Consider the following 15,098-nt stretch of genomic DNA (forward strand, 5'->3'; position numbering starts at 1 on the left):
GTACCTGTTACATGGAAAATCCCTGTGTAGTTTGGGAGATGTTTTGAAGCCATGTGTGTTATCTAGATGGTAGTAGTTACATGATGCTTTCAAGTTTTCTTCTTCCGAAATTGCCTGTGTATATGTTCTGGGTGAATGCATTCTGTCATCTTTACATTAATTTGCAGAAATTGATAGGCAAAGTATGCAACAAATTCTCTCTTCTGTCTTAATTGGTTATCTGGTTGTGAGTCCAAGCATTCAGCTGTTAAGGAAAACAATGTAGACAGGAATTATTCATGGCTAAGAAGACAAGGTCCAGCTAGTCAGGTGTCCTCTTGCTGATGGTGAGAGCCATCAAGTGTGAGTGAAGAAGACATTTGTAGCAGGAAGAGAGAGGGTTGTTGGCCCAAGAAGTCGGGCTCTTCTGTTCCCTTCCAGCACTGTGAGCTGCTGTGTGCATTGCTGAGCTGTTGGCTTTGCTGCAATGGCAGGAATATTTATTCCTACTGTTTATTATTGTTGCAGTATTTCCATTTGTTCCAGTTGCAGTGTGGGCTTTTTCATTGTTTTGTTAGCAGTAGAGAAGTATTCTAATCTTCCAAGTGAACTATGCTGCAATTCAGGTAAACCTTGAGTTTTCCTGCCTCGCAATCTATCCTATTTTGTGAATCACTTAACAAAGTCCATTTAAAAGTGGAACAGTGTGATCCCAAAAAGACCAAAGCTTCCACTGGTCTGTGATAATGCAGTATCTCATTATTAAATGACAAGCATCTGAAGAATATGGCCATTTAAAATTTTGCAAGTTCTCTAGTGCAGGAACTTAACACTTGCCTTGCAGGTAATGGCTCTTCATTGATGTTAACATTTCTATTGCATTTTTTAAGGCTGACATTTAATGCCATCAGAGCAAGTTGTGGGTATTCAGCATTTTACAGGATCAGTGCTATGGCTGTAAGACTCTGGAAATTTAAACATAAAGAAAGGTGATTCGGGGTTATTCAGAAGAAAAGAAAGCAATTACACGATTATTTATTTTAATACAAAAAATAAAATGACAGTGCACAATGAGTAAAACACACATCACTCCTCTGTATTCCTAGTCATGAGCCTGCAGAGCTTCCTCTTCATTCGTTTGCTTTCTCAGGCTGCATGCAGATAGCAAGGGGTAGTAGAGCCCTTCATCCTGTTTCATTACAATACCAAACAATCTAGAAATCCACCTGAAAAAAGCACTTAAACAATATAAAATTTAGACACACTACCAAATTACCAGTAGCAGAACATGCTGAGTTTCAAATGAGCCTGCAGCCTGGGGAGACCTCTAGATTAATTAGCTTGATACAAAGCTTCAAGGAGGACCCACTGGAAGGAGAAATAAGGATCTTTCTGCTGGAACAATGACATTGGTACTTAGATATCCTACTGTTTTGATATGTTTGGTGAACTTAATACATATGTATACACACCACTCTTTATTTAGAAAGTACTGAGCCCATGGTATAGACTTAACATAGCTATAGGTATATTAAGTCTATCTATAGATAGATTATTCTGTGTTTAAGGGTCTGCTTTGCCTAATAAGTATCCTGACTGTTGTTGACTGTTGACCTCAGATAAAAAGCACCAGATATCAGATCTTCCTTCAGAGAAAAGAAAATATCAAAAAGATTTCTGGGCCATTTAAAAACCTGTAGGGTGTGACATTGATATACTGCATGAAGTAGAGAGAAGGAAATCCCTCCTTAAGTCTTGTACATAAGTACCAAGACTAGTGCTTTGGTAAAATCTGAATTCTTGTGATATATCCTTATAGGATGTATGTGCAGCACATGTACATAGAGTAAAGCAATAAAATAGTGGTATTTCTTTTAGCTATGTGTGTTACGAATCCCTGAAACGGAGTGCTGGCTCCCTGCTGCTAAACTGGGAACATGATGGCTCTAAAGCATGAATGGGGAGAATTACTTCTTTTTTTCTGTTTTGGTGACTAATTTATAGTATTAAACACTAAAACAACCTCTGTGGCAACAGTAGAAGCTGATGTGGCAGCATTTCTTGACAGGGTTTGTGGTGCAGTCATTTGGACTATAACTTAACAACTGCTGGGGCTTGTTAACTTGTACAGACATCCCTCACCTCCGTACCCCATAAAGAAACTGCTGTAATACCCTTGATGGTCAGGGAGGGTCACGTCACAGGAGACGTGAAGGTTTTGGATAGTCTGTCCTCCTGCAGATTCAGCACGTTCTGAATGTCCATGCTGTGCTCTGCAGCAGGCTCTGAACCCACCAAAAACTTGAGTTGGGCCTTCTGGCAGCAGTTGTCTCCTGGAAAATGCTATGAAATCAGCCAGATAAATATTCTTGCTGCAACTATAAACCAATTCAGCGTCATGTCAAGCATGCACATATTGCCAGTGTTTTCTCCAAAGAGATTTAATGTTTGACCCTTGTAAAATCAAGCTAACCTCATTTCTCAGCCCAGTGTCAGCCCAAGTAACGCACTGAAGACCTTCTAGGGGAGGCAGAGGAGTCAGCCAGGAGCAGGATACTCTGTCATTGCCCTTCCATCTAATTGTGCAGCTTTTTCAGCCCTATTCTTGCAGTGCAGAAGCCCTCCTGGTAGTGAAGTGTCCTTATTAAAATCTCACTTTACTGATTAAAATAGGAATGTATTCCACAGAAGTTGTAGGATGTACAAACTGTGCTGAAATAGAACTTCTGTTTCTGTAACATCATGGCTAATTTTTATGAAAAGATCTTTTTTCATCATGAGTGTGAAAGTCACTTTTTGTTATCTTCTGACTCATTTTTCTGCAAGGATTGCACCTGAATTTGGTAAGGCATCTGGCTTTATTTGGTTTTCCTTCTGATCTGAGCCCCACTGCTCATCCTCCCGAGCATTGCTTATTCACTGAGAACAGTGAAGTCAAAAAGGGGCTAACAGCTGCCTGCAAAGTTTGCATCTTTTCAGATCAGAAGTGGGTGAAATTCCTTCATTCCAAATTGTAACGATGGTTCTTCCTAATGGCCTCACTCTTTGCACTCCCCCAAACACTGCAACTCTGTTACTGGCTCTTCACCTTGTTCTTGGCCCAAATCTTGGCTCATTTGTTCATGCCTCCAGATGAGATCTGAGGTAGATCAGACCAATTGACTCTGCAGGCACAATCTTTACTCCCTGAAGTAAAACCCAGTTTTGACTTCCATTGTTATTTACTTTGACTTATTCAGAGTTCCTGATAAACATGATTCCTTTTTGTTAGGACTCTATATTTTATTCCTGTTCTAATAAAAAGGAACGTGCACATCAGAAATACTCAATAATTCAGCATTCCTTTGCTACTCAGAAAAGCTTATACTCTTTTTGATGGCATTTCTTGCCTAGGCATACCAGAAATCAAGCAGTTCTACTAAGAACTGTTGTTGTTCTGTTGTAGAAGTGTGTTTTACCTTCCATGCTGAGTGCAAAGTTACAGGATTTGCTGTTGTATTGCCTGAGGCATCCTGGGCGCTTTCTGTATGGGAGAAGGACAGAATAATATTCTAGTTATCCAGACAGTTACTGAAGTGTCCATAGGCAACTGTTCAAACTTTAATTCTTTTCCTATATAATCTTTCTCCAAAATTGTTGTAGATGATTATTTTTAGTGAGAGAAATAATATTTCTCCTTTGTATCTTCATCAATGTGTCTATTTTTAAGAAACAAACATTTTTGACCTGTGAATGTTTTGATTCCAAAGACTTCTAAGTGTTTGTCCATGTTTTATGTATATATATATAAATCATCATTTGTATATTAAGAGACATATCAAGATGCTTAGATTGCATTAATGAGACAAGAATTTTAGCCTGGGGTGCAATTTTTCAGGGAAAAGGCATCTGCAAAGCCTGGAGGTCTAGCATCAGCTCTGTGCAGGTAATCTTTTGGATGTTGAAGATGAACGTGGAGGTCCCAAAACCAAGAACTGTAGGTTTAGAGTTAGAAATTTGCTATCAGTTCCCCTCTTGTGTGGCAACTAAAGTGCATATCTAGCTGGAAAAACCCTTCAAAAGGAGTACAACTCCCTTTTTTTTCCATCCTTTAGGTGTTATTCCGCGGGGCTGTAAAAGTCCTGTAGCTTCATTCTTTTCATTCCTGTCCTACCACTGCACACTGTACCCGCAGTGCTGCTGGTGACCACTATCTGCCTCCTAGACCCTGAGCTGCTCGGCTCTCTTCTGAGGTTATCTGCTCGTTTTCACCCTGCACACTAACGTCACCAAGCTCCTGCTATTCAGAAACTCCTGGTCTCCAAGTTTCTGCCTTGGACACAATTCCAAACTTAGTTTTTGCAAGCTAGTTTTGCAGTTTTTCCTTTTGTTTCCATTAGAGTTCTCATTGGAAGGTGGAGAGAGGAACAACATTAGATAGTCACTGAATATCCCAGCACTTGTTTCTACAAAATGCATCCTAAAGAAGGATTTTGCTGTGCTATATCTATATATGCTATATTTTAAAACTATCCATGATACGTGTTGTCCCCGGCAAACCTCTTCTGGGTTATCAGTTATATGAGGAGCTTCACTGAGGAGCTTCATCTTTTCTTGCTTAGGCAATTCCTTTCAAAAGTAGCAAAAATTACATTAGGCAACAATCTATTACACTAGCGACCCCCAGCTCATTGACACCTTTGATGTGTTTTGTATTCTACAGATTTCCAAATTATGTACGTGCATCTACTAGCAGCAGCATTCATGCTCTTCTTTTGCTCTCATGTCCCATGGTTGAAATTGCTATAACTATAATCTAGTGATTTCTTCTCTCAGTAAATTCCTTACCCATAAACTTAATAGCCTGTGTTTTTTCTATGCTCATCCTTTTCCAGAGGTGCTGTGCTGAGTGCTGCCCATCTTGTTAGGTTTTTGCACTAGGGCTTGCTGAGGAGATCGAAGCTGCTCGCTTTCCTTAAATAATGAAATCAATCTTGGAGAAGTACCATTTTTTTATGTTTGTTTTGCTCCATGCACACTAAAACTAATGTAATATGGAAACAAATCTTCCACTGTTGATGTAGAAAATAAAATGCTTGCCCATGTTTCCATGGAAACAATCAGACTTTGTCATAAATGAATATGAAATGGCTCTTAGTTCTGCAGATTTTGGCTGTTCTGAAATCATCCCATTAGGAGTCATTCACAGGGGCCCTTGGCGTGTGCTCAGCGATGCCTTCCAGGAGTCCCAGGGCAATTTGTAACGATGGATAAACATTGTTATCCCCATTTTAAACACGAAGGAAGAAGAGGGTGTATGGAGTGGCTAATTCATTTATACCAACCTGCAAAAAGGCAGCGATGGCATCAGAAAGCCCACAGATGATGTCCCTGGGCCTGTGCCTCATTGCCCAGCACAGCCGCTGCGCCCGAGCTGGAATGCTGAAAGCAAGAGAGAAGTTGGCAGGTTCCATGGCCTGTTGTTTCAGACACTGTTATCCAGACTCTACCTTTTAATTAATCATGAAATGTTCTCCTGTATTACATGCTAAGTAGCTGGTGATGTTTGGAGCCAAATGCTGTTTTACTCATCCTAAGAGAAAACTGAAGGAGCGGGGTAGAGCAAGTAGAGCTTTGCTCATTTCCATAAGCAAAGCTGGCCAGGCCTTATTTTTAATTCTTCTTTTTTTATGTATATAACTTCTATTCTTACCATTTTTTAATGGAATCAGTATTAATAACAATGTATTTTGCTTCTGACTTCTAACAATGCCACAAGTAGGGTGTATGTCATTCATGTTTTCCTATGAGACTATGACATAAAAAAAAACCCTGAAGAATGACGGAGTATGACTTGTGGAAGTTTTTTCTTTATGAATAATACAGAGGAGTTCTGTATCCAGAGATATTTGTTTCAATTACATTTTGTTTCTTCTGCTCGCATAGTTCACAGTCTTATAAATCATTGCTGTTTTTAATCAAAGTTGGAAGTAGTGGGTTCAATATCTCAGAAACTAGCTGTCTGAATTAAATCTTTCTTAATTTTTCCTCCCCATGGTTATATTATTGTTTCAGTTGAGGTTTAATTTTCAGCTGCTTCAGAGGTGTTACAGAAATGTTTCATGATATCGAGTACCAATTTTTTTCCTCAAGCAAATACAATATATTTGTTTATATTCATTGGAAATAGGAAAGGTGTGTCTTTAATTTCGCATGGATAGCTTAAAATATTGTTTTCTAGAGGAGCTATAATCTGATTTATTTTCAGTTGGGCTTGGAGTGAATTAATTAATATCTAGTGAAATCTCACAGAAAAAAATAGTAATTTACGCTGCGTATTTCGAAATGACCGTAGTGTTTTCAGCTGCCAGCGTTCAATATTCACGTTTAGGGGGTGCAGTGATGCCACACGGTGCTCCCTGCCCCGGTGAGCATCGCCCTGCAAGAGGCCAACCTGGGGCCAGCTGGAAAGCAAAGCAAAACCCCTCACTGGCCTTGGCAGCTTTTCCTTTCCTGGGGATGTTTGTTATTTCAGGTGCAAAAGAAAGTGTTAAAAAGATAAATGTATCTGCTGAGCATAGCCAAGTGCATGAAAAATTAAAAACTGGCCCCAGCGTAGGGGAGCGTTTCAGCTGCCTTGCAATAAGGGGGTATAAATCACAGCTGGGTCAAGCCAGGACCCTCGCTGTTATGACTCAGCTTCGGTCTCATACGTGTCTGACTTCTTGCTAACCAAATACTGCTGCTGTTGCCTGTGGTTCATCATCACATCCACTGCTGGAAGCCCTTTTCTTACAGTCCTAACTGTTTTTTTTTTTTTTTAACTTGTTTTTACTGCATCAGATTTTTATATGTTTGTCAAGCAAATTCCTATTACTCAGGGTCTTATCTTTGCTTCAGAAAGCAAATCGGAAGAGTCCTTTAAAGTATCTTTTGCCCTGGATGGCCCTCAGCGATGTCAGAAGAAATTGCATGTCAGTTATGGAAAAGGATTTCTGAAAGTGCCTGTAAAAATGAAAATAGATGTGTCTTTCCCTGATCCTGCTGTCTTCAGCCACTCAGATTTTAGGGTGCTTTAAAACAAAACTACACAAAAACCCGGTGCGGCCATGGCCTAAGTACTGACAGTTTGAGATGTTACTGTTTAACTGCCTTGAGAAATTCCATTTACTGAAAATAATTCACATACATGTTTGAAGCATTCAGGCCTGTGGTAATTAATTTTCAGCTGAATTGATTTCTGTATGCAAATTGCTCTGAGTAATTATGTGGAGAGAGGGTATGTGAGAAAGAGAGACTTAAATATCTGAGCCCGTTAATCGAAGACATGTTCTCCCCTGGACTTGGGGGAGGGCTAGCACAAATTTTCTCCCTAATGAAGCAGAATGATTTATGCCAAGATTTGCAGAAGCAGAATAAAAGCTATTGATAATTATTTGCAATTGATATGGGTTTGGGGGTGAGGGAGGGTGGTCTCATCTATTATTAAAGGGCATTTTTTAAAAAAGCAGAATTATGGACAATACCAGCTAGGAGAAGAGATTCTCCACTCAGCTCTATTAAACAACATATTCTTAGCCAGTCAATGCAGTTACTTGTTAAGGAGTAAAATAAGGAGAAAAATAGGAAAAAAGGGCATAAGGAAGAAAACTTCTGAAAGGCTGTGAGAGTCTGAAGGTCCGTGGTAATCCCTTGCTCTGACATTGTTCTGACACTAAGGAAAATAAATAAATAAAAAGGGGGCAAATTCACCACCTGTTTCAAAGCTAAGTGGAATTTTTTGGCCCAGAGCAGCTACATTCTGCGTCTTGTCCCTCAGTGACACAACCTGATGGCTGCCACAGCCAGGAGCTCCTGGGGCTGCCTGGGGACTCGTGCTGAAATCGAGTAAGTATTGAAATGCACACCTATAATTTAATGCATCATTTAATCGAGAGGCTTTGGTTTATGGTGCATCTCTTTTGTCTTAAAGGATGCACTGGTATCTCTGTGCTGCAGACAGCAGGTCCCCTTTTCCAGTTCATCATACCTTTCTCAGCAGATGTTCTTCTTTCCTCTTATAGTCAGAGCAGTTTCAAGGGGATTACGTAAAAGCAACTGCTCTTGACATTTCATTATGCCAAAATATTTTTGTCATTGAGTGATCATAGTACTTATTGTCAGGCAATTTTGAAAACAAAAAAAAAGCAATATTTACATACTGCCATTTTCTTTTTGATTGTGTAGTTTGTTTCAGCTCCACGAAACAGCTATGAGTTTGAAATTACTCTCCTTCCCCAAACGAACGGTCATAAAAGCAAAATCAAGCCCATAAATCTTGCTGTGAACTAGTTGTACAGTTTCTGCCGGATTGCACATCCATTGCTGCAAGACATCGAGAGTATTTATTTGTTATCGCCCTTTTAAAATCAAATGTGTGAAAAATAAATCTGCTACATCATGATTAGCACATGACCCACAGCTACAGCACAGACCTACCAGCGACTTCTCCCACTTCTGCTTGGTCTGAGCTCTGGAGTTTCCTCCAAGTCATGTCTTGCTTCATAGTAGTAATATATAAAAACACAAAATGTGATAGAGAAGTATCTCCAACAGTGTTGTTATCAATCCTTGCTGGACAAGAACCTATTTCTAGCTCGCAGCCTCCAGTGATGGGGAGCAGGCAGGGAGAGAAGCCGTGTACAGTTCATCAGCAAATGTTCTCCAGGGTGCTCTGGCAGGGGAAGGGATTTGGGATGCAATCGCTGTTCTTAATCCTTTTAGTATTGAAAAACATGCCAGCCATCCCGTTAGGAGGCTGTTAATGGTCTGATGCAATCCCTGGTGTTTATTATTTCCCAATTATTCTGATAACTCTAAGAGGGAATCACAGAGGATTTGTAGATTTAACAGGGATCTTAGGTTGCTGTGAATCATAAAAGCTGGACTGTGAGGAGGAATGCAAGCCTTGTTCCTTAATGACAAGGTCATTATGCAGGTCAGTTCTGTACCCACTTCTTGCCTAAAAGGGCCTGATTTGGAAGCACCATGTTCGGATTTTGGCCTTTCCCTGTTGCCTGTGTGCAGCTGACCTGTTCAGCACAGCTGGAGGGGGCAATTTCCCTACAAAAATGTGGTAGCCCATGAAACACAAACGATAGCCAGTCTAGAAATTTCTTCATCTGTGCTCTGCCTCCCAGAAACAGCAGAGTTCAGATTGCCAGGACAGATGGCCAGAAAATGAACGTCAGTGACAGGAACAACTCAGTGTTAGAAGTGAGGAAGAGCAGAACTTTTGAGCCAAGACAAAAATGTAGAAGTTCTAAATTTACACAGGATGAAAAACTTCTGAAAATCTGTCAGTTAGTCTCAAGAGCCGTGCATGACTATTTTGCTGTATTTCAGCCAGCTATCTCCTGGGATGGAGGCAGGGCCTCGGGATCTGTGTGAGCCTGGACTCACAACAAGATGGGCAGGATGGCCGAGCTGGTCTCCAGCCAGAGGTGGTTGTTCATGTTCAAGCTTTAATTCCCCTTGTGATCAAATACATGCCCCGTCTAAAAGTTTTGACCAACCTTTAGGGACTGATAGATCAGTTAATCATATCAATTCACCTTCAGACCCAGTCTCAAGAAAAACTAGAAAGATGTTTGCATATTTTCCTATAAAATACAGCCAGCTGAAGACTGTTGTGGTAGTATTGTGCAGTCAGACATGGGTTACTATGCTACTTAAGGGAGAAAAGGGATGGCTGTATTTTCCCTTTAGAGCTGATAAAATAATATCTTAATAATAAAAATCATATTTTTTCCCCGTCTTCCTCACTCCTTTTTCCCCTTTCACTTATTTATTTATACTTTGGCTCTTCATTTTCAAAGACATCTTAGTCGTTGCTCTAGGACACAAAGAACTGCGATGACAAATATCGTTGTTATGTTTCATCTTATTCCCAAAGGTCTTTTCTTCTGTAGTTGATGAGCATCTGCTTCTAGTCATGTAGAAATCTGATTAACAAAGCATGATCTTTGATTAGCATATTTCAGAAATTGTTTCTTATTATGAGTTCTCTCCTTAGGGCTTGTACTGCATACCAGTAGAACAACCTTCCAAACTTCTTTTAACATGCCAAGGAACTCTGCAGACAAATAAATCCCTTTTTTGACCTTTTTTATTTGTCTGGATCACACATTCTGCATAAGGGAAAATATTCTAAGGAAATAATAATCCAGGTTGGAGAGTCATTTTTTTTTTCCTTTTTTGCTGTCTTCTCACAAAGAACATATTTTTTCCTTAAATTTAATAAGGCTCTTTCTACTCTATTGAAGTGTGTGAAAGGGCTGTTTGTAATGGGTAGTTTATTAGGCTATATATATAATGCGCTCCATCTAAGGATCTCCATGGGCTTTTCCACCGGTAATGAATTAATTCTCCTGACACAGGTGAGAAAAAGCTAGACATTGAGGTGGAGAGCAGATGTGAAACCTGACTAAAAAGGGAATCTTTGACCATATTTCTCTACTTCAAACTGATGACCATACTTCTCCTTTTGATATGCAATAGGTTGGTCGTCTTCTAGCAAAGTTTATTTTATCAATAATAGTGTGATGCTAATCTAGAACATGCATGTTTTAGAACTGCAAGAGTTTTTGTTGTCTAAGTCCTAAGGAATTTGCAAAGTGGATATAATGGATATAATACTTCAATTATAGGGGAAAAATAGTATGAAAATATGCTAAGCGTTGAAACTGTGCATGAGTGATGTCACATAATCCATGTTGGCTTAAGTCACGCTTCTCTTATTTGTGCCAAATGAGTATTGACCTTCAAGGGAAAGGTGACATAACCCTACCAAGCCTATTGCGGTTCTTACACCATGGTCCTGGCTTGGAGGAGGTTCAAAGATGATCTTGGCCAAGGTTTGTTGGCAGAAGCTGCTCTTAGTTGCCACTGCTGTCCAAATGTCCAGGCACAGATTTGATTTAACTGTCAAAGCTTGGCCTTTCCAGCATGGGACTAAGCCCATCCCTCCACTAACAGGAGCCACGCCAGGCGGGATGCTCTCCAGCAGCCCGGGCTCCTCGCAGTTGGCACCACGGTTTCTGTGGATGCGCTGTCTTGCATCAAGGTAAAAGCAGGAAGACTTGCACGTCCTCCGGGAAAAGAGCAGCCCCAGCTGGAAGCCAGCAAAAGTTCCAATCATTAAACTTCCTCTTGTGGATATGGCCTCTGAGTTAATCAACACACTGAACCTGTCATCTGTTGACCCTATACACTCCAAGTGAAGCTCACTGATTAAAGGCTCTGCAGAAGGAGGGTCTGTCACTCTGCTTTGCAGTTTAAGAATGTCTAGTCAGACTGACAGGTAAGGAAGTTGTGGCTGCCCTGTCAGTCTTTGTTAAATACCTGCCTCGGTCTTCAGCTGGGTCTCAGGTGAGAGCTGGAAGCAGAGGGTTGAGGTGGTCCACATCACCTGCAGTGCTTGCTGGGTGCAAAGCACAAGTGATGCATCTGCTAGGGCATCTGATGAGCAAGGACCAATGTCACTGCCACTTCTGCTGTGCAGGTTAGTCTGGCTTACAAAGATACATGAAGGCAACATCAGGAGGCTCCCAAAGAGCCCCCTCTGGCCAGGAAGCTGCTCAGGAGCCCCCAGAGCCATCTTGGGTCTGTTGGCTCCACCAAGGGCCACCACTCGCTTCTCTGGTGGAAATACAAAAAAGATCTGGAGCTGCTGTTTTCAGCCCTTGATTCTTCCCTCCGGGCAGATCCTGAGCCTCCAAACACTATTTGTTTTCCTAAGGGCAGCTCACTGGAAGTTGGTGCCTTGCTGTTTCCTGCGCTGGAAACATATGGTCTCTTCCCCTTCCTTGCTTGTTTCACCTTTTCTATCAGTTTAATGTCTTTAAAAGAAAAAGTTTTTATCACTTTTGCTTTGTTTAGAAGCCTTCCAATGTCTTGCACCGAAGGCAAGTTCTACTGAACCCAGACACACTAGCGATGCTGAATTGCCCATTGAAACTCTGCAGTGGGTGTTAATGTGCAACGAGCTTGGAGCTGCAACTATTTAAATGAAGACAGAACAGCTGCAATGCTGCAGGAAAACAGAAATATCCCTTGCTAACTGGGAGTACATTTTTAGAAAAAGAAATTTGGTGCATAGCAAGCTGAAAGTCCTTGTTTGTTAAATCCTATAAACCTATATCTGATCAGTAAGGATGGAAAAAAACAATTTTCATAACTTGGATGCAGGGTGTTTATGCAGACCCAGAAATGCAACTTACAGCGAACCAATTACAAGAGTGGCCCAATAAATGTGGGAAGGAAGGGAAGAGGTGAAGCAGCAGATGGCAGGACACATAAAAAGAAACAAAAGTCAAATATGTGGTAAAATTAGTGTTCAAAAAGACTTACTTAAACAAAAGAGAATTTGTGACTTCCCTTCTTCTGAAGTATTTACATAACCATCTTTTGAATGTAAGTAATTTATCCTGGCAGATATGTCTTACTCGTGATCGTTAGAAGCATCCTTTTGCAAGAGAATAAATTTAGATAGATAGCCTTTGGAATGGGGCTTGATTGCAGAAAAGTATTTGTAAGAGGTTCTCCCTGGTGGGCAACATGCTCTAAGTGGAGCACCCTGCTGTATTGCTCACCCTGTACCAAAAAGCATCAAAGGAACATTTAGGGCAATGAACTCAGTCCATAGTGGTTAAGTGGATGGGGATTTATCCTCTCGGATGTCCAAGTGGTCATACCAATCAGCTGTTACTCCTATCCGGTTGTTTGGATTAAGCAGCCAAGAGAGATCTTTGTACACGTTTCTAACTTTCTGGTTTTGTGTATATTTGTGTTTTACAGCCCTTGATCCATCCAAAGATCCGTGCCTGAAGGTGAAGTGCAGCCCACACAAGGTGTGCGTCACTCACGACTATGAAACGGCCATCTGCATAAGCCGCAAGCAGCTGGTACACAGGTAAGGGAACTGTGTGTTGTGGACTTCAGTATGATCAGAACAACCAGAATGAGAAGACTCCAGAGGGAACATTACAAAAGTAATTTTAAGGCATTCTTTAACACATGATTTCCATTTTTTTCCAAAACCAAACAGAAGTCTCATTATTTGTAACAAGCTTTTCCAACAAAATAAGCAGGAACATGACGCACTCTGCAGTTTGGAAAGCAGAAGACCCTCCCAACCCTGGGAGAGGTTTTCTCCTGTCAGAGAGTAGAAACTGGGCACATTTGAAAGTCTGAAAACCTATGAAATATGTTGCAATCAGGGACTGTTGAATGGTTGAGTGCTAAACATTCCCTTTAAACGCTTTAGCACAGCATTTATTAAGACTTAAGGAGTTGTACATTAGATCTTGCTGTTGAAGTTTACTCAAAGGCATTTGTAGAAAACAGAGTTTACTGATTAGTGTGTCTGTAGTTCAAGAAAAATGTGTTGCGTTGCTTTCAATACCTCTGCATAATAAATCTGGGGACTAATCACCTTCTTTCCCTATTTAGTAGGGAGGCAAAAAAGGCTTCTTGTAGCAGCTCTGGTCCCACAATGCTGCTGCCTGCTGAGGCTGGAGATCCACAGCCGCCTAAGCCAGACGGGATCAGGGATGATCCAAGTCCCTTGTGCCACTGCGGGGTCTCGTCTTACCTCCCTGAGACCTGGCTGAGGAAGCTGACCCAATAAAAACCTGTCTGCCTTTGATTTATAATCCAAAGTTAATGCTGTAATGTCGGTGAGGCAGTATGTTCAATCTTCACTTTTCAGTATGGAATGAACCCTGCAAGGATTTTAGGAGTATGGCTATGTGCAGGACTTACAATATAATGACATTTTGGCATTATGTAGCTGCATTTTCCAGTTAGGATGGATTTAAAGCATTTGCATTATATAATAGGCCTTATGATATATGGGCATAAATGTTGAGCCAAATGCTTTCTGAGCTATTTCCAGTATTTGATGTCCCAAAAGTGGTCAAAATGGTACAGAGTAACGACAGAGAGGAGGAATTGGATATTGCTTTTTTTTTCCAGAGACCAAGCTATGTTTCTTGTGATCTCTCTGTGATTCCTCCACTGCCTGCAGCTATTTCGGATAACCTTTGAGTAGCACTGTGGCTGTGGGGATGAATAGAAAAGTACTGAAGCCTTACTTTGAAAAAATCTCCAAATATTTTCCAGCAAGTTTTGCAGTGCTGCAGGAATTACTGTTGATGTGGGATGGTGGCACACATGCCCCCAGAGTGTTTTTATTCTCAAAATATGCAGCTACCTAATTGCCTCAGAGGGTAGAAACGTCAGCAAAGAGAGTAACCAGGCCAAATCTTGTGCTCATTTGAATCAGAGAAGTGACACTGCTAAAGAATTTCATCTTTAGTTTCAAAACATGGTGTTATCTTTTCTGTGCCTGACCTAAATACTGTTGTACGTGTGACTCCAGCCTCATTTAAGTCTGTGTGAATCAGGAGAAAATGCAGAAAGGTAGAGCTGCAGCTATTTAAAAGCAATGAAAGCTGAATACATTAGTGCGTGCACATGTGGAGGAGGAAGCTTCACATAACCCAGCACCCTAGTGCCTCTTTCATGCATCCTCTGTGCTTTGGGGTGTCCTCAGAAGGATTTTCCATTTCATGCATCATTATCAGCTTGCTGTAGTAGCTTTGCAAAGCATGTAGGCTCAGCAGAAAGTAATCAGGAGAGCAATGTCGTATGTTATTGCTGAGGTTTCCGGACAGAGCTACACTGATTTGTACCCCTGATTATCTGGCCTACAGCAGAAGGAAAATGTATTTATTACAAGCATAATGTAGCTAACTTTGCAACCACCAGTGCCACAGATTGTGGCGTTTTGCCAGCGCATCCTCTAAAGCATTTGCAGCACTAATTTGGCAGAGCATTAAGAGAAAAGGGAAGACTGATTGAAGAGCAGACAAAAGATATACGTTTAATACGTTAATACATTTAATAAACCCTGGACTAGGGGTTTCTCTTTCCTTTATTTATTTATTTGTTTTTGAGATTTGGACCCGTTCCCATATAAAACATCTGCTGTTCTAAATTACCCATCAAAGGGTTGGTCTGACCAAGAAAGCGGCATTGATGAGTCCACTTATCCGCAATAAGTGGACAAATCTCCCCCTCTTTCCATAGAACATCTG

At 40.8% G+C, this 15,098-nt stretch overlaps 1 protein-coding gene across 1 annotated transcript in view; it reads left to right on the forward strand.

Annotated features, from left to right (window-relative positions):
• The window catches only part of SPOCK1 (SPARC (osteonectin), cwcv and kazal like domains proteoglycan 1), a 245,896-nt gene that overhangs the window by 134,443 nt on the left and 96,355 nt on the right, over positions 1–15,098 (forward strand). Inside the window, exon 4 of the mRNA XM_088536865.1 lies at positions 12,796–12,910. Coding sequence (XP_088392991.1) covers positions 12,796–12,910 — 115 coding nt within the window. The remainder of the gene's footprint in view (positions 1–12,795; positions 12,911–15,098) is intronic.

The sequence above is a fragment of the Tinamus guttatus genome, unplaced genomic scaffold (assembly GCF_059628265.1).
Source record: "Tinamus guttatus ecotype Peru unplaced genomic scaffold, ASM5962826v1 Tinamus_guttatus_pri_ptg000710l, whole genome shotgun sequence".
In the NCBI taxonomy this organism is placed as follows: domain Eukaryota; kingdom Metazoa; phylum Chordata; class Aves; order Tinamiformes; family Tinamidae; genus Tinamus; species Tinamus guttatus.